The 25,883-nt window shown below is 32.6% G+C and overlaps 1 protein-coding gene across 3 annotated transcripts in view; it reads left to right on the top strand.

The window, feature by feature from the left end:
• LOC136027241 (kin of IRRE-like protein 2) overlaps nt 1–25,646 on the top strand; it is a 202,852-nt gene extending 177,206 nt beyond the window's left edge. For 2 of the 3 annotated variants that reach the window (XM_065704307.1, XM_065704305.1), the window contains 6 exons: nt 6,242–6,426; nt 8,585–8,717; nt 11,272–11,385; nt 16,804–16,840; nt 19,259–19,424; nt 24,483–25,646. In XM_065704307.1, the coding sequence (XP_065560379.1) occupies nt 6,242–6,426; nt 8,585–8,717; nt 11,272–11,385; nt 16,804–16,840; nt 19,259–19,424; nt 24,483–24,698 (851 nt within the window). In that variant the 3' untranslated portion in view covers nt 24,699–25,646. The remainder of the gene's footprint in view (nt 1–6,241; nt 6,427–8,584; nt 8,718–11,271; nt 11,386–16,803; nt 16,841–19,258; nt 19,425–24,482) is intronic. The other variant, XM_065704306.1, reaches the window with a different exon arrangement.
• The last annotated feature ends 237 nt before the right edge of the window (nt 25,647–25,883 follow it).

The raw sequence follows: 25,883 nt of genomic DNA on the forward strand, positions 1-25,883 counted from the left end.
TAAGAATTATATGCCGTGACATGACAATTATCACGAGTAACTCGGTGATACGGTGTTGTTCTTCTAGCCTAATATTTCCTTCTCCTTCAGTTTCATTTTTGGCTCTTTATGATTCTCTCTGTCACTTGTCTGCTAACCGTACAATTGTTTCTTCTTTAGTTTCATTTTTAATTCGTTCTGATACTCGATCGGCTTTAAAATGTCTTCTAAGCACGCAATTCTTTGTTCTCACTTTCAAATATATAAATAATATATATGTATATATATATATATATATATATATATATATATATATATATATATATATATATATATATATATATATATATATATATATGTGTATATATATATATATATATATATATATATATATATATATATATATATATATATATATATATATATATATATATATATATATTATTTATATATATATATATATACTAGCTGTTGGGGTGGCGCTTCGCGCCACCCCAACACCTAGTTGGTGGGGGCGCTTCGCGCCCCCCCCAAGCCCCCCCGCGCGCGTAAGTCGTTACGCGCCATATTAGTTACGCGCCATTGTAGTTGTGTCCCTATGTCCCACCTGTGAATATAGATAGATATATATATATATATATATATATATATATATATATATATATATATATATATATATATATATATATATATATATATATATATATATATATATATATATATATATATATGTTTTTAACTACGTAAAACTTGCGAATATACAACATTCTTTGCTGTCCAATTGTCTGTGCATATAAATAGATTGTCAGGTTTACCGACTCTTGAACATGCAACATATAATGGTCCATGGGAAAACAATCCGTATTCAGATCTATACCTCATGATTCTAATGATTGCCCTTGAGCTTTGTTGATGGTGATTGCTAATCGACCATTCCCTGAGTCGCCATCGTCATTTATATATCCCCCTGTGCACCCCGGCGTCCCCTTTGTAGTTATGTCCCTGTGTCCCGGTCGTCATTTATATTCCCTGTGTCCCGGTCGTCATTTGTGTCCCGGTGTTCCAGTCTGTGATTTCTCTTTGAGTGTCCCGGGCGTCATTTATATTCCTTGTGTCCCGGTGTCCCGGTCGTCATTTATATCCCCCTGTGCCCCCCGGCGTCCCCATTGTAGTTGTGTCCCTGTGTCCCGGTCGTCATTTATATTCCCTGTGTCCCGGTCGTCATTTGTATCCCGGTGTCCCGGTCTGTATATACATTCGTTTTTTAGTTTTGTTTTTCTCCTTTATTTTTTTCCTTTTTTCTTTTTTTTCTTTTTTAGTTTATTTAGATTTTTAGATTTTTTAGTTTTTTTATTAGTTTTTAGTTTTTTTGTAGTTTTTACAATTTTTTTAGTTTTTTTAGTTTTTTTTTTTTACTTATGTCCTGGTCGTCATCTATACTCCCTGTGTCCCGGTCGTCATTTGTGTCTCGGTGCTTTGTTGATTGCTAATTTATATTATATTTATATTTATATTTTTTATATTTATTAATATTTTTTTAGTTTTCTTTTTCTCTTATTTTTCCGTTTTTTCCTTTTTTTTTAGTTTTTTCTTTTTTAGTTTTTAGTTTTTTTTTGTTTTTTACCTTTTTTTAGTTTTTTTAGTTTTTTTAGTTTTTTAGCTTTTTTAGTTTTTTTATTAGTTTTTAGTTTTTTTTTAGTTTTTGCCTTTTTTTAGTTTTTTCAGTTTTTTTTTTTAGTTTTTAGTTTTTTACCTTTTTTTAGTTTTTTTTAGTTTTTTAGCTTTTTTAGTTTTTTTTTCTTTTTAGTTTTTTTTTGTAGTTTTTACCTTTTTTAGTTTTTTTTTCTTCTTTTGTATTAGTGTGAAATAATTCAGACGTCATATGCGGACAAACACGACGTCACTCGACAGACAGACAGACAGACATAACCCACAAACAACTTATTTTTATATATATTTATTCATATTTTTTTAGTTTTCTTTTTCTCTTTTATTTTTCAGTTTCTTCCTTTTTTTTAGTTTTTTTCTTTTTTAGTTTTTAGTTTTTTTTAGTTTTTTACCTTTTTGTAGTTTTTGCCTTTTTTTTATTTTTTTCAGTTTTTTTTAGTTATTAGATTTTTACCTTTTTTTAGTTTTTTTTAGTTTTTTAGCTTTTTTAGTTTTTTTTTCTTTTTAGTTTTTTTTGTAGTTTTTACCTTTTTTAGTTTTTTTCTTCTTTTGTATTAGTGTGAAATAATTCAGACGTCATATGCGGACAAACATGACGTCACCTGATCCACAGATCCACACACAGACAACTTATTTTTATATATATAGATATATAAACAGGTGTTCTATGAATTAGTTTTTCCTAGAGCTGTAGACGTATATCAAGTGTACTGAGCAAGATTTTTGAATTAACTTTACTTTCTGAGCAATAATAGCAACTAGTCATAATCTCGCCATTACTCTTTGCATTCATTAAGATACTTGTAGCCACCCATTTTTTTAAATCAAAAGCTTTACCCATTGATCAGTTGACACGTGGAGATATATCCTGGAGAAGTAATCCCCGGAAGGCAAGTTTAAAGCCCTTTCAGAGGAGCCGCAATTGCTTTTAAAACAATTAATGCCAATAGCATAATAAAAATCCCAGGAGCTCAGGGAAAGACGCGGCCCAAAAAGCGTGCCCCCCACTGCCAAAGCTGCTGACATCTTATTCTTATTTCTAGCAATACAAATCATGGTGCTAAAATCAAAACAAGGTTATTTAATTTATTTAATGCGCGAAACCATGAGAATATAACAACCAACTTAAAACAAAAGCAATTCATCCAATGGGTGTCAAAATTAATATGACTTGAAAGAAATTCTTGGGAATGAAGAGATCGCTTTTACTTTCAGAATGCTTGAATTGTAGACATAATATATGTAACAAAAAATCAAATTCCTTAAGAGAAGACTCAAAACTCTGCTGACAGAAATCGGAGAAACTATTTCATCACCTTGATCTTCCCTTTTTCATTCAGGAATGGATTTTATATACACATAAGTTTCTTTAAAGCAATTTTCTGTAAAAGGAATTCCTTACACATTACATCTTTTCTGGTCGCTAAGCTTAAAATTAATTTCCCAAGTTTTGTGCATCAGCCTTAAGAAATTCCGTGTACCCAAGGGACCTATTCACTAAGATTTATTAGTTTTTTCAAAGACATGCCAATATCTTATTGAACTGGGGGTTCTAATGTGGTTGGAAGAATGACACTCCTTTTTGGAGGAAAAAATCCTCAATCCTTTTTGGAGGAAAAAATACTGTAGAAAGAGAAAGAGTTTTTCCTTCGCTTTTATCTACTCTTCAGGTACACAGTTGTCTATGGATTTTCTTTTCTATTTTCAGTGTGATTACTTATAAAGCGTGCTACCATAATAATGTTCTTATAGCAACATGAATAGTATTAAAAGGAAAGAATAGGAATTGAAGTGGAATTCTTGTTTCTATCTACCGCCTTTCTGCTGTTATTTTGTCCTTTATTGCATCGAATAAGCTCAAACACATGAATTTCAGCACAAGAGCCTGGCTCTTGTGCTGAGAGCCAAAAATCGTAGTTAAACATAATTTAGGATTCCAATTCAAGAGAGGGTGGTAGGGGGAGCATGGAATTTTTTTTTTGTTAGAGGACAGCTGCAACTCAAACAGTTCGTGATAACGAATTGTAGTAGGGAGTGACCGGGCTCAATAGCTTATAATAATAATAATAATAATAATAAACTATAAGCAACTTAACACCTTATATCTGTAAAAATGTAGAATTTTGTATTTTTTGCCTGAAGGAAGATCACGGATGCGTGTTTATATGTTTGCTTTTTTCCCCGGGGGTGACTATATCGACCCAGTGGTCCTAGAATGTCGCGAGAGGGCTCATTCTAACGGGAGTTAAACATTCTAGTGCTGTTTTTGAGTGACCTAAAATTGGAGGGCAACTAGGCCCCCTCCCACGCTCATTTTTCCCCAAAGTCACCGGATCAAAATTTGAGAATGCCATTTTGTTCAGTATAGTCGAAAAATCCGATAACTATGTCTTTGAGGGCGACTTAATCCCCCGCAGTCCCCGTGGGGAGGGCTGCAAGTTATGAACTTTGCCCATTGTTTACATATAGTATTGAGCATTGGGAAATATACAGATAATTTCAGTTGGATTTTTTCTGGTGGCCTTGGGGGGAGGTTTGCGTGGGAGGATCTTTCCACGGAGGAATTTATCATTGGGGAAGAGAGTTTCCATGAAGCATTTTAAAGCATTATTTAAGAAAACAACGAGAAATTAAATAAAAAACAAGTTTTTTCAACTGAAAATAAGGAGCAGTATTAAACTTAAAACGAACAGAAATTATTATGTATATAAGGGGGTTCGCGCCCTCCTCAATAAACGCTCTTTGTGCTAAAGTATTTTTAGCAATTTCAAAAGAGCTATTTATTCTAATTAAACGGCCTTTGTGATTCAGGGTTCTTTCTTAAAGAATTGGAACATAATTCGAACTTTAGTGTAAAGAGCGGGGTATTGACAAGAGGGCGAGCCCCCTCATATATGTAATAAAAGTCTACGAATATAGAAGTTCGTTGCGTAAGTCAATTCGTAAGTTACGTATATTTATTACTAATAAAGACGTTCTTAAATAAAATTAATAGTTTTAGTGGCCTTTTTAGTAACCAAAAAACTGGAGGGCAACTTGGCCCCCTCCCCTCCCCTTTTTCTCAAAATCGTCAGATCAAAACTTTGAGAAAGTCATTTAGCCAAAAAAAGCAAAAACTAAAAGGCAAATTTCATTTTAATTATTCATGTACGGTGAGTCAAAATCAAAACCAGCATTAATTCAAAAACGTTCAGAAATTAAATTTAAAAAAAACAAGTTTTTTAACTAAAGGTAAGAAGTGACATTTAAAACTTATAACGAACAGAAAATATTCCATATATGAAAGGGTCTGTCCCCTCCTCAACGCCCCGCTCTTTACGCTAAAGTTTGACTCTTTCTTACAACTCTACTCTTTAAAACAATAAATAACTTTTGTGTAAAGAGTGGGGCGTTGAGTAGGGGGCAGCCCCTTTCATATACGGAATAACTTATATATTAAATTAAAATCTCCAGATAAGAGTGAAGATTTAAATCAATCTAATCTTTAGATAACAAATTTAAATGTTAGAGGTCAGGCCAAACCTTGCCTTGGTAGCCTTTGTGCAGAAAGTCCACGACAGTTTTATTAGCTTTCCCTCCTTGTTCGTCCGTTTATCATATTTGTGTAAAATTTGTAACTTATAGAAACAATGCTGGCTAATAATGCAGCTTTCCGTTTAAGATAGATATGGTCTTGAGTAATTTGCCATTCCCAACAGAATTTCAAGAAACCAATTTCGGTTACTTAGTTCGGAGAAATTATTTACTTTTGCATGGATAAAACATTTTCAATTTAAAGGTCATATAGTGCGATTAAGGTTAGAAAAAGCTATAAACCTATTTCAAAATCCATGCTTATGGTTTACACAAGGTACAAACAGACTAAAAAATGTTCTTTTAAGCTTTTGGATAGCCATCCAATTACTGGTTCCCAGTGGGACATCCTAAATTCCTGGTCCCTAAAAAGCTGTCTCTGAAGGTGTAATTTATTTCCATGGCAAGAATGGAAGTGACATAGAATATAGTGAATGAAATGAAACGCTGTTATTGCTGCTGCCAATTATGATATAGGCAAATGTTAAAACTTCTATTCACATTCACCTTTCTTTCACTTTGATGATAAATTGACTATTTTAAGGGGGGATTTCAAAGTTTAATAAATGATTTGATCTTTGAAAGCATTTCTGTTTCAATATTGTATTCATCATTTTCGAAATCGATCAAAAAATTAAAACATGTTATAAGCGCTATACTTTTTCGGAATAACTTTTTTTCTGGCATTGTTTTTTCTTTCATTGGGTGGGAGAGGGGGTTGTATTGTTTAACCCCCAAACACCATTACATAAACCATTAAACAAATTACAAAAGAAGAAGAACTAACTGGTTGGGAAGTCAATATCTGAAACTTTAGAACGGCCCAGTGCTCCATAAGCTAGACAAAGGTGTGTGATTTTTCTTAGGGGGGGAGCAGAAAATATAAAAAGGGAAGAGAACCATAGGGAATCACAGAACCAATACGATAATCTAGATTTTTCGGAGCTATGCCACTAACGGTCGTTATAATACGTCTTCATGTGAAAAATGATGAGTTTATTGAGGTTAATGTTTTTTTCAGGGCCTCCACAGTTTGTCCCATTCACTGACCAGCATGTTACTGTAACCAAAGGTGAAGATGCAATATTACGTTTGGCTTTCTGCTCCAATCCGAAACCAAGTAAAATAACCTGGCAATGGGGCCATATAACTCTTGAAGCTGGAGCGGGCCTTCAGGGTCGTTATGTCGCAGAAGCCATAATCAAGGTGAACTGACCCTTTATTTCTTAGACATAGACGTATTTTTTGTCTATAAATAGTTTATGTATTTATAAGCAACAGGCCCTCAGGGTAGAATCCTATGCTTTCCAATAAAAAAGGTTGGTTTTGCAATATTTTCTTTTTATATTTTGAATAGCCAGAGTCAATGAAACCGCACATGGTGATGACTGGTAGTTAAAGAGCAGCCATTTGCAACTGACTTGTATCTTTAAACGAGCAACTGTGTACATATTTATTTCTAATTTTTTTCTGGATAGGGGCTCCATATTTTTTTTTTTTAATTGGCCCCTGGGATTTTCTTACCCAAACAAATGATCTAGATAGGTCACAAGTTTGAGAAAGTTCAGTTAGAGCCTTAATTTAGGAAACATATTTTTGGGTTCAGGGTTCCTCACAGAAACACTAAAGAATGAGATTAAATTTCAAAACTAACAGAAGGTATCCTATATATATATATATATATATATATATATATATATATATATATATATATATATATATATATATATATATATATAATACATACATATATATATATATATATATATATATATATATATATATATATATATATATATATATATATATATATATATACAAAAAGTGTTGAAACCATTCTATTCCCTGCTCTTTACCCTAAAGCTGAATAAGTTCAACAATTCTTTTCCTAATTTCATTAGTTTTTAAATACCACTCTTGTTGATGGTTATATAGATGTCCTAATTTTTAGCAATCTGATTACTCTTGCCTTATAAAACTCTCCTTTGTATCTTAATCATCAACTTTTTTATGACTAGTCTTTTTTAGTTGCTGTGTACTATTTTTTAATAAAAAACTTATTATTTTGTAGAATAAGCATGTTTTGTAACAGGGTTGTAGCACTCGTTTCGTATTTTAGTTTAATTTAAGCCTGTTATTATTTTAAGATCCTTTTTTTCTCTTCTTGTTCTTCAGTATCAGTTCATTGTCGGTTTGTTTTCTCCTTTGACTGTTATTTTTCTGTCATCAACTCTTAACATCAAAGTTTTGAATCTAATAAACTGATCATAATTTTAAATACTTAAGTTATTCTTTAATTGCAAGTTACATATTATCTTCTAGATCATTACCAAATTAAGTGACCAAAAACCGAAAGGTCATAATTCAAATGGTATTTTAATGAGCGACCCACAGCAGATGGTTCTCGCCGCTGCTTTGTATTCGAATTTAATTAAGTTAAAAAATGTAATTCAAAAGCTAACAATTAACATCATGACAATCGTTATTTAATTAGACACCGACACAAACTAGCTTTTAACTTGTGGTATGCAAATGTCCCTCATGGTTTAAATTATATTAATTGGGAGTTTGTTGATGAATCTTCAGTCAGACAGATCCCCTGCTCTAGACTAACCTGCTGATCCCCCTTTGAGACGAGCCAAGCAAACAGTTTTTGGAAATTATGTCAGGAGTCTGAAAATTTAGAATAAAACCTTTAGACCTGACAGCGATGATATATCTATTTGCTCTAGTTACCAGTCACTAATACTCATCGTGGTAAACCCCTAGAAATAGAAGGTCTTTCACATTTTTTCACATTTTAGACAGTAACATTTTCACTCTTTACTTGTCAAAGAATATTGTCTTAAATTTGGCTTCATTTTATAAAACAATAATATAAAACAACTAGCTTTAAAGTACCATCTGTGCGTAAGGATGTAGCCAGGATTTTGTTTGGGGGGGGGGATATTTTTCCGAGCTGGGGCTTATAGAACAACTTTTAAAAATGCATCAAAAATTTATTTTTCTTCATTATTGTTACGCTTTTGCGAGTCGGACAAACATTTCGGGTGGGTGGGGTCAAACACCCTAAACCCTTCACCCTAGATACGGCTCACCTTATGTGCCAGGCTTTAGGGAGAAATGCTCTAAAGTCCCAAAGAAATACTTGTCACTTATATAATCTTGTACGCTATCATTAGACGGTTTGTTCTTTGACGGTTTTGTATTTCAAAATAGTTTTGCTATCAGCTTTGAAGGCAGAATTTGTCCGTGTCTAAGAGGGCGAGATAAACTTTGTCAAGAAACAAGTCTTTACTGAAAAGTTTGCTTAATGATATGACTAATGAATCTTTCCGTAAAACAGAAAACTATATTTTTGCAGTCAAAGCGGGCCAATTGCTATGAAGCACGACTGCGAATTCAGAGGACGGAACAAACAGATTCTCGATTTTTTTCTCTGACGGTGGAAAATGAAAAGGGATCGGATTTGTCTACTCTGACATTGCATGTCACAGGTACGTAGTCAGACCTGTAATAAAATAAATAAATAAAATTTGGGAACAGTATATGTTCCTCTTTGATTTTGTCGTAATGGTTGTGCTACAAAAGCGGACAATTGAAATGGCAAAATAATGACTTGAAAATCGTATATTACTATTGATGTGTTTTTAGTCTTTTTAGTTTTTGTCAGATTCAGTATATTGGTTGGAAAACTGGTGTTCTAACTTTTCGTTGGTTCAAAAGATTATCTATTCATAAAGATGATGCTTGAAAGTGGAAAAAATGCCCAACTCAATATAATAACCACAGCATAGAACTATTGGCGCGGAAATTTATCGACATGTGTGACTATAATGTGACTCAGGCATATCCTTCATGGTTTTCATTTGCTTTGAAGCACAGAACCACTTTTTGTTCTAAAGTCTACCCATACCCCACTCTACCCCAAAATACAATTTTTCAGGTAAAGGCAATGCATGGGACAACAGATTTTTAGCGTGGAGTCTTGTTTCTTTGACTTGATAATTTCCTTATAGATTAAAACATCCATAGGTTAGCAATGAATTGCTTAAGTATTAATAGATACATGTCAACTCAGTTTTAATTTTTTCTGTTTAAAGTGTTAGTTTTCTGTATTTCTTTTTAACTCAAGCTATGTTTTTCTAGATGGTCAATTAAATGACTAGAACATTATACAAAAATAACCCCTAAATATTTCCCCCTAAACATACTCCCCCTTTATACTTCCCCTAAACACAAAATTCTAAGTCTCTACCCCCCCCCCCCCCCGAAAAAAGAAGACGAAAATACTTCAAAAGTGCGACTTGATCCCCCAGTTCTGAGACAAAACTGGGTAAACTTACTAAACTACCTATAAAATCCGTCATCTTTTAATGAAATCTGCTTTCTTTATGCAATCTATATAGTGGCCGATAGTGGGGCATACTCGCTTGGCCTCAGTTTCATGAAAAAAACCTATGCTTTCTTGTGAGCATAGATAACCCACTAATCCTGATTGTGACAATAATACGAGAAATTGTCTCTCGTGGCACAACATCAAATCATTGTTATCAGACTCATGATTGGCTGGGTGTTGCGGACACTTGCCATTTGAATAAAGCAAGTTTGTGTTTAAAATTATTACGTTTACAGTTTTAAGCAATATTAATGATATACCGAAGATATCTGAAGATATTATTCGTGATTTTTGTTTTTACGGGGCGGGGGAGGTCTAGGTCGTTCCCAATGCACCCGTATCAATACCATTGGTATGAATATACTCCCTTGGGGGTGCTTTGAAAATTATTCTAAAGCATCCCCAAATTTTATTGCTAATGCAGCTTTAATAGATAAGCTCAAAGATGTGGTCATTTTGCAGGTATAGATACAATATACATATATATAGATACAAGATACATATATATATATATATATATATATATATATATATATATATATATATATATATATATATATATATATATATACAAAGGTATAGATACAATATTGTCAGTTGGAAGAAAACAGCAAATGATAGCTGCGAGAGAGAAGAGTAATTGCTTTGTATTCAAGTTTGTCCTATTGAATCGGACGAATGATTTAGTTATACATTATTATCAATTGTTGCATACTTCAGAAGTATTTACATCAATGAAGAGAGTGACTCTAGTAAAACAAAGATTCCAATAAAAATCATACGACGAAACTAGAAGAAATGTTGGAAAAAATTATGGCTTAAGAGTGAGAACTAAACCCTATACTGAAATGAGCAATGGGTATATTAAGCCATATCTCTCTAAATAGAAGTTCAATTTAGCAAAAATTCGGTCTGAAATATAGTTAGCCTTTTAGATGCATCATATCTAAAGTATTTTACCTTAATGCTTTAAATTTATAATTTTTTCAGGATTTAAAAACCTAGAGTTCCCTTCATAGAATATGATCTGATTATAAATGAGCACCCCAGTTCAAGAATAAGACATTATCTCTTGATGTTGTAAGTACGTCAATTTCTCTCCACATTAAAAAACACGTTTTTCACTGTCACATTACTCACTGAGCTCTTTTGAAATCTGGATTATATATTTATAGTGTATATAAAGATGTAGTTAAATACAGACTAGATATTTTGAATATTTATTTGACTCAGAGAGATGTGAATGTTTAGTTTGTCAGGATGTAATAGCAGAAGCTAAAAGTAGCAAATATATTTGTTTCTCCTTTTATCACTCCTAGTTCACAAGCTTGCTTACAAAGAGCTAAACTACCCCGTAAAATATACATATTGAACCTATTTGGCTTATCGAGTCTACGCTATTTCGGAAGGAAATTTTACGAGATCTATTTGACGCACAAGAATCTAAAAGGATTAGTTGAAAATATAAATTTCAGGCCATGTTTTGTTTAGTTTTTGCTGCATAATATTTAGATTGCTCTTTAGTTGTTTTGCCGATGTTTGGACCCTATTCAGTATAGATGTAATCCCAACAAAAGAATTCCTTTTCAAAATACGTGTCTCGTCAATATTTGAAAATACCTTTTGCTTATACTAATTTGTTTATTTTACAGAGTCTGTGTCATTGGCAGCAGTAGTAGGTGTGATCGTCGCTTGCTTAATGCTCTTGATTTTGGTTACACTATGTCTTCTCTATGCCTTCAGATCGGAGCGCTGTTGCTTTTCCAGTAAGTTCCATTGACTTTCTAAATTAATTTTCCATGGCCTAGATGGGCGTTGCTACTACTGGTTAAAACGATGTAATTAGAGGTCTTCAATCTTTCTAATTTCTGGAAACTTGGAATTCTAATTTGAGCCTTAGGAGAATAAACTGATATTACATCCTTGCTTAAGCATCAGCCTAGTTGTATCCTGAAACATGAATTGAAAGAGGCAATTATGCTCAAGGTAATTGAAAAACATGATTAGCTCGTTTTTATGTCGATTGAATAAGCCTTTTCAGTCTGGATAAAATCAATATTATAATTTTTCACTCTTGGCCTTAGGTACTGTTATTTTTGATGCTATAAAGATTTTATACATCTTTCTGAAATCTATGAGGGTTACAAATTAAGCTATGGAAAAAGTCACATGAAAAAGCAAACAAAATTGTGATGAATAATATATAATGAAGGGAGCTTTAAAATAGCAAAGTTATATTGACACCTATTGCAACTTCTGAATGTAACCTCGCATAACGAGAAACAAAATTACTTTTGGAAGTTCTTAATCCTGGAGTTTGTGTTCATAAAAACATATATGCAATGTGACAGCGGGGATAGATCTACGTCACTCCCATTTTTTTCGGGGATGTCATACAACATAGCTAGTCGTAGAACACTGGTAAAGTGGTCATTTGATCGACAATTATGGGTCATAAAGTCTTTTTTTAAGGACCAAAAAAGAGGGGTTTTCACCCCCTTCACCCCCCCCTCCATTTAATTTAGAGCGTCATATTAGCTCATGAAAACTAAAACAGTTGACATTTTAAAAGTTTTGTTTAGCTAAAAACATTTTTTTTTTACTTTTGAATGCAACTTAATTAAAAGGACAAAGTAGTGACCAAAGTAAATGTCATTCTAAAATGTAAAAAAAAATCTGTTTTCACTGTGTCAAGCATTATTTTTTCTTCCTTAAATTCTGATCAAGATTTTATTTCTTTTTTTTTAAGACAAAGAATCAAAAATCATATCGAACGCAAATAAAACAGATTTTTTTGAAAAAAAAAAATATGTAAAATAGGCATGTAGTGGCCACCTGCCCACTATCCTTGACAATATACTACCAAAGAGTTAGATTAAAGCTGCATCTGATTTTGAATTTATAACTTTTCATCAAAAAGTTTGTGGTAACAAACTATAACTAAGGAGCTACTCGGCTCAATAGTAACCGGAACTCTAAAAAATGCAATTACATTTTCGGCTGATTTTAAATATGTAAAGTTCTTTAAGTATACTGTTACCCGTCGAAAGCTACGAGCCTGAGAAAATTTGTCAAAGGATCTTAATGAAAATCGCATCGTCAGATTCAGGGTATCAGAGAGTCTCACTATAGAGAGAGGTGTCAAGCTCCCATTTCCAAAGAATGTGGAATTATATATTTTTTTTTCCATGTCATCGATGGCGGATGAGCATTTACTTGTTTGTTTGTTTTTTTCCCAGGGGTAATTGTATCGAACCAATGGTCCTAGAATATTGAGAGAAGGTCTATTCTACCCAAAATTTAAAGTTCTAGTACCATTTTTAAGGGGCTGAAAAGGTTGAAGGACAGCTAGCCCCACTCCTACGCCCCTTTTTTCCGAAAGCTGTCCGATCAAAATTTTGAGATAGCTATTTTGTTTTACATGATTTTAAAGCCCAATAACTATCCCTTTAGGGATAACATGACCCCCCACAGCCCATGGGGAAGGGCTGCAAGCTGTGAAGTTTTCCGATTGTTTACGTATAGTATTTGTTATTAGGAAGCATACAAACATTTTTTGTGGGGGAAAGGGCGGATCAAAAAGGTAGGTGACCAATATTTTGGTACCACATATGTTAAACCAAAAAGTTCTTTATGAAATTCTATTTTTACTTATAGCATTTAACACGAATTCTTTTGTACAATGCTCTATTGGACACCCATTCTTTGTATTACAAATTTTCACTCTATCCAGGAACATTTTCGTGACTCTTTGTCCTTAATTATTTTATTTTTTATCTGAATTTCAAAAAGGCCACGCCTTTTAATATGTTTTTCTTTCATCAGTAAACATACCAAATTAAAAAAAAAATCCCAAAATTTAAAGGGTAGCCAGAAAATGAAAGACGATAATATTGAAAATGAAATCTTATTAAATTTGAGAATATGTTGCCTGAATCATTTTGACCTGATATTATGTCCTATTTTATGCAATGCTTATGCATAAGATTCCCCGGGCAAAAAAAGATTGACCGTATAATTTGATGAAAAATAAAGCCTAGAAAAGTGGATACGAATTCGTGAGTAGGATAAAAGAATTCTGGATGGATAAATCCTCCAGGGAACGAAATAATTTAAGAGCTGAGGCGGAAATCATATTTACATTGGAAAACTGTGCGTAAAAAGGAAATTTGCTGGACAGTCTAAGTAATAAAAGGCAATGAGGTTTGGAACTAAATGATACAAATTCATTAAAGACTTAGCCAAAAACATGTCTGCCCACTTTCTTTCGGTGAAAGTTTTCAATTTTACTCCAAGTGAGAAGCTTCTTATATCTTTGTCACGAGAAACGACTGAAAACCTTGAAACTATTGTTTGGTTTTCAATGGTAAAACTAAAATGGTTACTTGAGAACCCTGGCCAAGCCTCTTAAAAACCTAAAGTCAGGGCAGTAGCTGATTTATTTGGCCACCCTAGAAATTTGAATCTATTTAAGACCGGGATACTAGTTGCTTATTTCAGTGCACAGAAAAATCAATAAATCAATTTAGATACCGTAGTAGTGCATACTGTGAGTGCTTTCATACAAAGTACCGATATGATCAGTACTTACAAGATCATTTTGCTAGACATTAGTCAATTATACAGATAGGGTAAAATAAGGAGAAAATATCATTTTGCTTCTCTAATAAGTATCAAATAGTTGCATTTTGAATTGCTTCTCTCCTTTAAATATGTCCCAAAAATAGCGACTAAGACCACACTGCCTTTCCATATCAAACAAACACAAAGTAGAAACAGTTGTAAATATATATATATATATATATATATATATATATATATATATATATATATATATATATATATATATATATATATATACAAATTTACATTCAAATGTGAGAATTAAAACTAATAACGTTTTTAAATACTTTTTAAAACAGCCCTAGCATCCTTACTTCAACGAAGTTCAACCACGACTCCTGGTTCAACCAGGAGTCCTAATTGAAGTTTTTAATGTTTTTGAATTGATTTAAGCCCTTGCCAAGATACATACAGATATTTTTGCAAATACCTGTTTTTGCCCTTTAGTCAATTTAATATAAATTTTCCATATGAAATACAATTTTCCATACATGAAATATATATATCTATATATATAAAAATAAGTTGTCTGTCTGTGGATGTGTGGATGGATGTGTGGATGGATGTGTCAGGTGACGTCACCTGAAAAAACTGGATTAGGTGACGTCAAAACTGAAAAAACTAAAAAAAGGCAAAAACTACAAAAAAAACTAAAAACTAATAAAAAAAATAAAAAAGCTAAAAAACTAAAAAAACTATAAAGGTAAAAACCAATAAAAAACTAAAAAAAAAACTGAAAAAACTAAAAAAAGGCAAAAACTACAAAAAAAAACTAAAAACTAATAAAAAAAGTAAAAAAGCTAAAAAACTAAAAAAACTAAAAAAACTAAAAAAAGGTAAAAAACTAAAAAAAATAAAAAATAAAAAAAAACTAAAAAAAAGGAAAAAACTGAAAAATAAGCTAAAATAAAGGTAAAAACCAATAAAAAACTAAAAAAAAAAGGAAAAAACTAATAAATGACGACACTCAAAGAGAAAGCGACCAGGACAAAAAACTAAAAAAAAAGGCAAAAACTACAAAAAAACTAAAAACTAATAAAAAAAATAAAAAAGCTAAAAAACTAAAAAAACTAAAAAAAGGTAAAAAACTAAAAAAACTAAAAACTAAAAAAAAACTAAAAAAGGTAAAAACTAAAAGAACTAAAAAAGAAAAAAATAAATGACGACACTCAAAGAGAAAGCGACCAGGACAAAAGGAATGTTCGATTAGCAATCAACAAAGCACCGGGACACAGGGAGTATAAATGACGACCAGGACACAAGTAAAAAAAAAAATTAACAAAACTAAAAAGAAGGTAAAAACTACAAAAAAACTAAAAAGAAAAAAAAACTAAAAACTAATAAAAAAACTAAAAAATCTAAAAATCTAAATAAACTAAAAAAGAAAAAAAAAGGAAAAAAATAAAGGAGAAAAACAAAACTAAAAAACGAATGTATATGCAGACCGGTACACCGGGATACAAATGACGACCGGGACACAGGGAATATAAATAACGACCGGGACACAGGGACACAACTACAACGGGGACACCGGGGGAAACAGGGGGATATAAATGACGACCGGGACAAAAAAACTAAAAAGAAATAAAAACTAAAAACTAATAAAAAAAACTAAAAAATCTAAAAATCTAAATAAGCTAAAAAAGAAAAAAAAAAGAAAAAAATAAAGGAGAAAAACAAAACTAAAAAACGAATGTATATACAGACCGGGACACCGGGATACAAATGATGACCGGGACCCGGGACACAGGGAATATAAATGACGACCGGGACACAGGGACACAACTACAACGGGGACACCGGGGGAAACAGGGGGATAACCTGACAATCTATTTATATGCAAAGACAATGGGACAGCAAAGAATGTTGTATATTCGCAAGTTTTACGTAGTTAAAACCATATATATATATATATATCTATATTCACAGGTGGGACATAGGGACACAACTACAATGGCGCGTAACTATTATGGCGCGTAACGACTTACGCGCGCGGGGGGGCTTGGGGGGGGCGCGAAGCGCCCCCACCAACTAGGTGTTGGGGTGGCGCGAAGCGCCACCCCAACAGCTAGTATATATATATATATATATATATATATATATATATATATATATATATATATATATATATATATATATATATATATATATATATATATATATATATATATATATATATATATATATATATATATATATTATATATATATATATATATATATATATATATATATATATATATATATATATATATATATAGGTCAGGCTTTGAAACTTCGCAGAGAGCTTGCATTAATCACAATAAGGATAAAAGTTTTCATTGGAGAAAAGATTGTCTTGCTAGAAGGCTTTGAATAAATAACTTAAGGAAATCTACGATTCTTAGCCTTTTTTATTCATGAAGCTAAGTTTCCTACCTGATATACCGTAAACCTTTTTAATTATTTATTAGTGAACGCTTCACCCCTTTACTTGGAAAGGAAAAAAGTAATCAGAACTAAGAGTTTCGATTTTAGCTTTAAGTTTGTCACTTTTGTGTGATTAATCCTTTTTTTTTCCAGGCAAAGGAAATTTGAAGAGCTCTTCGGACATTGAAAAGTAAGTAATGCAAATCCAATACTGATGCGAAATTTTCATTGTGTAAACTGAGAGAAACTTTCCTATTACTAGCGTAAACTCGTTGCTGGGTTTGCCAGCCTGAGACCACAAAACCAAATTAGTAGGAGAGTTTGTTCTCTTGTTTTTTGTTATTTTTTTCATTACAGTTGATGATATTGAATGATAATCAAAAAGCGAAGCTTGTCAAAATCAAAACCAAAGCAAAAAAATATACACGTTAAAAATCTGCTTTTTATGATGATTCATAATATGTAAAATATAAAGTGTGCAGATGCCCATTAAAACTAGCATTAGGAAATTATCGTATTTTTATAAAACGCTGAAAATATCTGTAAAAAGCGAATGATATTATGCAAAGAAAACAATCCAATTCGAAATTTCCAAGGACTTCTTAAAAGCGGTTTTTGGCATCCTGTGTATGAATTGTATAATTTCATGTTTTTCTCAAAATGGGCAGTCATGGTTGTGCGTTTATTACGTTTCTTTTTTTTTTTACAAGGGGTTATTCGACCCAATTGCTTTTCTTCTTCTTCTTCTTCTGTAACCTCTTCTTCGAAAGGAAATTTGAAGCTCTTTTGTACTTTTTAAGTAACAAAAGAGATAGTGCGGCAATAAAGTTGTCATATCTGTTATTGAATGTCGCAAAACAACACTCTTTAACCGAAAGAAGCCAAGAATGCTATGGAGCACAGATTCTGAGATAAACAATCAGTGCAAAACTATTGTATATTCTTTTATAGAACACCTTAGTTTTAGAGGACGTACTGTGCAATGCCTCTCAAAACTGATATATAGTTTAGAAAAAAAATTATGATCGACAGCAATCCCTATATATTAATAACGGTATAGTAATGAATAACTTATCTCTACGCGTTGATGATCCAACCATGTTAATAGAAACCATATGTCTGAAATACAGAATTTTGACAATAATATGAGCATCAGCTGAATTCTATTTTTTTAATTTTGGTTCCAAATGCGTAAAAATAAAATATAAAGTAATCATAAAAATTGCTAGTACAAGATAATTTGCTAAATTTCGGGAATAAGATGAAAACACCCAAAAGGTTTATAATTTTGATGATGAATATAACGTACATAAGAAGTGCCAGAAGATCCATGTTTACGTTCAGATCAAGATTCTGTTCAATAGACTTTTGGTTTTTCTTGAAATGCGCCGATTCTTACTTGCACTTTGCTACTACACATCGTTTAATTGAGAGCTTTCTAAAAAACCGTATTTCGTTACTTCTATTCTCAAAATAAGTAACGGTACGACAATGCAACTTCCCTAGAATTTACTGTTAAGGCATTTTTGAACAGCATCTAAAAGGGAACGTTGGTTTACAGTAAATGAACAGCAAATTGCAAAATTTGATTGAATGAAATTCTAGATGAAAACTTTTGCAGTACTTTAGTGTTGTTGGCAGTTACCAGCTAGAAGTAGCCCTTGTTAACATTGTAGAAGTAAGAGTAGTAGCAGTTGAATCTATAGTAATTATGGTCAGATTGCCACGACTACCACTACAAACAGTAGCCTTGACAAAATTAAACATTGCAGGAGAAGAATTTATGGTGTGTTACGAGTAGGCCATATAGAAGCAATGACATTATAGGAACAATGGCAGTAGCGTTAGGGCTAGATTCTTTCTGGAGAGTTAGAATTTCTATTTTTTAGGTTGAAGGCTTTCTGTATAGCTAAATATCCTCAAATATATTAATAAAGCTTCGTTTTTATTGATAAGTATCTAATTCCTACGACCTTTGCTTTCATTCCTAGGAGACGCCTTCAATTAATTGGTCCTAGAATGGCAATGAGTCAAAGGATATGCAGCATATCTACATTGACAAAGTCATGGGGGAAAAAGGGAACCTTTGCATGCTTCATGTTGCAATATGGTATATCATTATATCATATATCATATATTACATATCATATATATATTATATATCAGCATATCATATATCATTTCTCATTTCATTCCTAGTTTTTGTGTGTGTGTTAGTATTTAAGCATATGTAAGATAACCTAGGATAGAATTTTTTTGTTCTCCTTCATTAGCCGCTTATAGTTTTCTAATTATTGTTGCATTTAGTCTAATTTTTAGATACAATAGAAATGAAACTGGCCCACTCATTTCTTCTGAGACCTACTTAAATATGTAGCAATTAATCTCCGTTAAAAATCAACATCTAAAGAGAAAGACTTTTTCAAAGAATAGAAATCCGTATCAAAAGCAGACTATATCACTTGGCCATGCATTTTTTCTAGATATATAAAACACCAAACATTTTTGTGTAAAATCAATAAAAGCTACAGATTTGTTTTGTCTTACTTGACTTGTATCCACATAATGGAGTACCTCGTGCTATTATTTAAACTGTTTTATTTTTCAGGGGTAAATTGGATCTAAGCCTCTCAAATGGTCACAATGGAAAGCTGAGCTCAACCTCTTCAGTGAGTATAGATATTTCTAAGAAGAAGTTTTCTTCTGGCTATGTTTCCACTGATGAATTTTACCCTTCTTACACGGAAAGCATTCCCGTCGAAGAATCAGTCGAGGTAGCACTTGAATATATATATATATATATATATATATATATATATATATATATATATATATATATATATATATATATATATATATATATATATATATATATATATATATATATGTGTGTATATATATATATATATATATATATATATATATATATATATATATATATATATATATATATATATATATATATATATATATATAAAATAATAGCACATAAATGAATGTCTATTTGAATATTTTTCAAGAGATGTCAAGGTATTCATTCCCTTGATTGATTTCAATTAATCATGATAAAAAGTTTGAAAGTTATTAGCATTTTCAAGAATTCTGCTTTGAGAAATATTAAAGTATTAGCTGATAGATATTGGAAGACAATAGGTGTAGTGGAGATCATAGGATAAGGCGTGCGGTCGCCGTATGAAATTAGAAAGGGGGTAAAACAGGATAGCAGTATTTTACCAAGATTGCTTACGTTGTATATGGCTGATCGTTTGGAAAGGAACATGCCCACTTTATCGTTGTTACTTTCCGCTGATGATACGGTCCTAATCGGTAAATTTCCGGGAGGGGGGTCCCAGATTCTGTTAATTATATAAAATGGGTGTTTAGCTAAAAAAAAAGATTTTGAACATTAAAAAAAAACAGAGATTACGTTGTTTAGACAGACCCATAGTTGGAATATTGAACAAAAACTAAGCTCTAGTATAAACATGAAAGTTAAAGGAAAATGAAAGATTTGATTATCGCAAGTTGTGAGCAAATGGTAGTTGGAAAGGGTATATAAAACAGATAACTAAGAGAGGAAAAGCAGTTTCATCAGCAATTCTATTTAATTCAACTTTGCGAGTATAAAAGCTGACATGCGTGACATACAACACAGTACAAAGCTGAAATCAGTTAACATGAGTTAGTAATCAATCAAGCTGCAATGCCTTTAAAGAATAATTGTTATCAACACAAAACGACTCAAAACCCAACTATTAAAGGTGATTTAGGGTTTTTCTTGCTTAACTTAAGTAGACTGGCATAAATGATACGGTACTGGCTAGTTATGATTAGCCTGCTAGAAGACTGGTTAGAAATAAACATAATTTGGAGATGCTACAATCAGCATTAAAGAGATCATGACCTTACCAAATAAAGGCTCATTTGATAATGGAGGGTTATATTATATTTGCAATGAAGAGTCAGGACTGGCTAAAATGATGAAATGCTGCTGGAACTGCTTAGGTTTAGAATGGAAGACCAGGAAATTCAGATTTTGATTCAGTCACTAAAAAGGTCAGAATCATCGAAATCTTGTGCCAAAATTAAAGAAGTGCTTAGTTATGGATATTTTTTTAATTTGGTTTGGTGACTGAGATATGGGGACATGGTATATTATTGTAAGGAATTGTCTACTTCGAAAATAGAAAAGGCTATTTGGAAGATAAACGCTTGCCTTAGATGTCTATTTCTCTTGGCCCAGATATAGCTCAGGAGTTGAGGATGTAGCACACGTTCAGTCAAAGTGCCAGCTGTTTGGCCATTGTATTGGCTGTTTGGGCTACTATCAAATATTGTGCGTGTAATATTGTTGGGTTTATGATAATAAATTAATTAATTTATATTTCTCATGAAATGAAACATTAAATATCCAGTTCCCTAGTTCCAAGTATATCAATGCTGGTACATATGTTGGCCTTATTTTTAGTCTCTCTAATTCTTAAATATATGTATAATTATAGTGGACTTAGAAGGAGTTAACAGAAATTACAGTAAAATAAGTATTTTTACTTGAGTGTAAAGAGAGGTATGAAAACTCATAGCGAAGACAAATTATGCTATATCCCAGTCGGCTGGCACCCTTCCCTCAGTCCCCCACTTTTGGGTAGAGAAAGTGATTTTGTAGTAGAAAAATAAAGTAAGCTATTTATGTTTAGTGCTTTATTTACATATTACCCTTTAAAGAATTGGAACTGAAAATTTGATTGTTTAAAGAACATGCAACTAAATAAGCTTTCTATTCCTGAAGCATTCTGAAGAAACTAATTTTTATCACATATCTCTAGTTTGCTATAAAAGCAATCGAAACAAGACTAACTTTAGCGTAATGGTTGGGGGGTTGAGAGGGTGGAAAACCCCAATATACTCTATTTCATCTCTTCCGGAACCTTTGCTTCTGTGAACAGTTTCCGTTCCTTTCAAGTCTCAATGCTGTTCTTAGCTTTCTCTTGAAAAAGCTTGTGTATTTTATTCAGATTCCGTTCGTATTAAATATCACGTTGAGGGTATTTTATTGAGTTTGCCTTTAGAAACTTAGTTGTTGCATATTTAAATCTATATTCATTGCAAAGGCAATTTTGACTCTCAAAATCACGTCACATTTTGCCACGATGGGATCCCGAATCAGAAAAAGAGAGAAGCGGTCTTGTTGATTTCTAATAACTAATAACTTATAACAAGATACTAGAACTCTCAACTTCAATTCAAAAGAGCCCCCTTCCAATATTCCACGATCATCAGGTAGATTCAAGTAGCCCTCGTGATTGTACTTCTAGAAGGACATAGGGAGAGGGAGGATCCAAAGTTCTTCAATCATACAAGACTATATCTGTGTTCATATTTCGATTCATAATGTTACAGTATGCTCGCCTTTCTCCTAAATTGTATCAATAGATCCGGGAACCTAGAATGCGGCCTTTCGCATGGTATGTTCATTTACATGAAAAAGGAAAGATCCTTGCGAAGCTAAAATTGTTTCGGATATGATTTCCGTGTATTGTCATTTGAGATTTGTCATTTTCATAAATTATATAAAAAAAACAAGTTTTTTTAACTGAAAGTAAGAAATGACATTAAAAGTTAAAAAGAACAGAAATTATTCCGTGTATGAAAGGGCTGTCCGCTCTTCAACGCCCCACTCTTTACGCTAAAAATTACCTCTTTGGCACACTCTACTTTTCAAAGTAGTAAAAACTTTAGCGTAAAGAGCGGGGCGCTCAGGAGGGGAAGGCCCCTTTCACATACGGAATAATTTCTGTTCGTCTTAAGTTTTAATGTCACTCCTTACTTTCAGTTACAAAAGATTGTTTTTATATATTTAAATTCTGAACGTTTTTCAACTAATGCAAGATCGAATTTGGCACACTGCTTCGGTTGAAAGTTTTTTCTAAGCCCCTTTTTATTTGAAAAAAATACTTTAATTTTTGATTGTGCTTAAAAACATGTCGGAATTTCCCTCCATGGAAAATTTTTCTCACAAATACCCCCCGCCCCCTAATAGAAAGATGTTCCCACAGAACATTCTCTCTAGAGAATTTATCCTGTTGTAAACTCTCACATAGAGAATTTCTACCGTGGAAAATCTCTCCACATACGGAAAGATTCTCTAGACAATTCCCCTTGATATATACCCATGTAGAGTTGAGTCGGCAAAGAAACTGTAAGACAAATACAAATAATTTGATACAGGAATCTTGGAAAATTCCCCCAGTATAAAATTTCCCTTGGAAAGTTGGCCCCTCCCTCAAGAACTTCCCTCCCCACAAAATTGTTCCCATGGAATATCCCTCCAGCAGACAACTCTTCCCACTACCCGGAAAATATCCGTATACTTCCCAATAAGAAATACTATATGTAAATAATGGACAAATTTCCTGACTTATAAACCATTCCCCAGGGTCTTTGGGATTTTTGTTATCCTCAAAGACATAGTTACTGGGCTTTTCAACTGTATTGAGCAAAATGACTATTTCAGAATTTTGATGGGATGAATTTTAGGAAAAAAGGTGGGTGGAAGGGGTGCCAGTTGCCCTCCAATCTATTTGGTCACTTAAAAAGGGCACTAGAACTTTAAATTTCCGTTCGAATGAGCTCTTTCTCGATATTTTAGGACTATTGGTTTTATGCGATCCACCCTAGGAAAAAAAACACAACAACGTCAAAAAAACAATAAAAATAAATAAACACGCATCCGTTATCTTCCTTCTGGCAAAAAATACAAAAAACAACATTTTTGCGGATGGAAGCTTGAAAGTTCTATCAGGGTTCTCGGATACGCTGAATCTGATGGTTTGATTTTCATCAAGATTCCTTGACTTTTATGGGGTGTTTCCCCCCTTTTCAAAAACTAGGCAAATTTCTTAGGCACGTAGATTTTGATGCGTAACACTGAACTTGATTAATTTATTTATTTGGAATCAACAGAATAAGCCGATTTTTTTGATTTATCTGTTGATATCAAAATTTCGTTTGATAGAGTTTTGGTTACTATTCAGCCGCATTGATCCTTACATACAGTTTGTTACCACGAACTGTTTGATTGGGATCGTTTTTCGAATGTCTTTCTGATTAAAAATCATCCATTAAAATTTTGACAAGAACCTATGTTTAGCCACAATAGATTCCGGGGTGAAACAGTGTGAGATGGGGCCTAGTTGCCCTCCGATTACTTTCAGTTTTTAAAAATGCACGCCAAAACTTGCGATATTAATTCGAACTAGATTCCCCCAAAATTATTCGAACACTGGTTCGATGTAATAAGCCATGCTGGATAAAGTAAGAAGCGAAAACAAAGAACAAACATCCAACATCTAGAAATTGTGGTTAAACCTTTTCAGGTCGTACCTCATATTTTTTAGGGGTGGAGGAGGGGGGTTTCCGGCGTGTTCCTCCTTCTCGGAGAAACCCCTCACTGAAAATTACTCCCACGGAAAACTCTCCTCTCGGAAATTCCCCCTCCCTGCGGGAAATTTTACCCTGGAAATTTCCCCTCCTTGATAATTACTCCCTGGAAAATTTCCCCGACTTGAGGAGACAAAAGGAAATTAAAACAAAATTAAAACAAATAAAATTGTGAATGAAAGATTATAATTGTGCGTCAGCTACAATGGAAAAGAGCAGTGGATTATTGTGTTGGCGGAGGGGGACTTCTAATCTTTGGTTTATCAATGAATTATTTTGTTTTCTTTTTTCTATTAAATGACACTCAACATGCCTTAAAGGTAAGGTATTAAAGGGAAGGTATAAGATATACAGTGAACATATCCACCTAAAAGTTTCCTTTTTAATTCTAGAATTCATCAATTAAAAGTGGAAAAGCAAGTTTACAGTATGCAGATCTTCAATTGCCTCGAGCCAGCAACAACGGATCCATGCGAGCCAAGAGCAACCGTCAGAAGCATCCAGACTACGGTCTTCCTAGTGTCACCCCTGTTCCTTGTTCCCCAAAAAATGACACTATGAATATTACAAATGGGAATTGGCCCATAAGAAATATTGTAAATGTGTGAGTTCCCTTTAATGCTGCCCGGTTACAAGTTCCAAACGGTTTTATTTCGACATTTCGCTTCTATTTGTACATTAGAAAACTTGGGTGAGGATGAGATGTTGGTTTGTTATACTCAATTACGTACAACGCTGCTTAACAACTAATAATTATTGTAAATATTGACCCTTGAACTCTTTGTGTCGGTTGTATTATTGTGCTGTATATTCAATGAAAATATGTCAATTTTCTAGATGCGTTGTATTTTCCTGTTCTATTTCTTTTTTAAGCAATTTGTTTTATTTTGTGAATGTATACCTTTCACAGATGCTTTTAGCTCTAGGGAAACCCTTCATTCTTAATCAATAGATACAAGGATTTTCTAGACTGATCTATGCTATTTGATTTTCTGGTAATCATTTTTATCATAAACTCTACGGAAAAGAAATATATATCATCATTGAAACTTTGATGTAGAACTATTGCCCTCTACCATAAACTGGGGAAGAAGCTAGGAGCCTTTTAGAATAATGAATTTTAGAGGCCCTGGGATATCTCGAAAATTCTGAAGTTATATTAGTTTTCAACAAGTAAATTATTTTTGGATTAGTTTTGACTATAGAACCGTGGGTATTTGTTTTTTAACCAGGCTTTATTATTCTTTGAGATGAATTGAGATTTTAAAGGCCAGCCTAAGAAACTGAAAAAGCCAATTTTGCCCCTCCCCTCCCCAGACCCTTTCATATTATTTGTTTTCAGTGTCAGTGTTACTGTGATAAAAAATGCCATTTGTTTATATTATCGTTACTTGCTAGTCACAAAATTTGATTTGTAAATTATTTTTGTTGTGATCTCCATTGGATTTACTCTTACATTTTTATGTGTAACTCTTAAATAACTTATTTTTGTTCAGAGTTCCCGTGACAGTATTCTGTATGTGCATTTTGAAAATAAAAGAGATTTTTACAGCAAATCATTTTCACCAATTCTAAAATCTATTTAAGTCTTATTTTGATAAAAAAATAATTCAGTTTAATTCAATTCTGCATTAGATGTAATATTAGTATAACATCACAAAATGCTCCTTTACGGTAAAAGGTAAAAAGGACTTTGTCTTATCTGTTTTATATTGAAATTAATTTAAGCTTTTGGTACAAAACAAGTTTTTCTAAGGAAAGTAAAGAGCTCCATTAAACCAAAAGCGAGCAGG

This window comes from Artemia franciscana, chromosome 5 (assembly GCF_032884065.1).
Source record: "Artemia franciscana chromosome 5, ASM3288406v1, whole genome shotgun sequence".
Lineage (NCBI taxonomy): Eukaryota > Metazoa > Arthropoda > Branchiopoda > Anostraca > Artemiidae > Artemia > Artemia franciscana.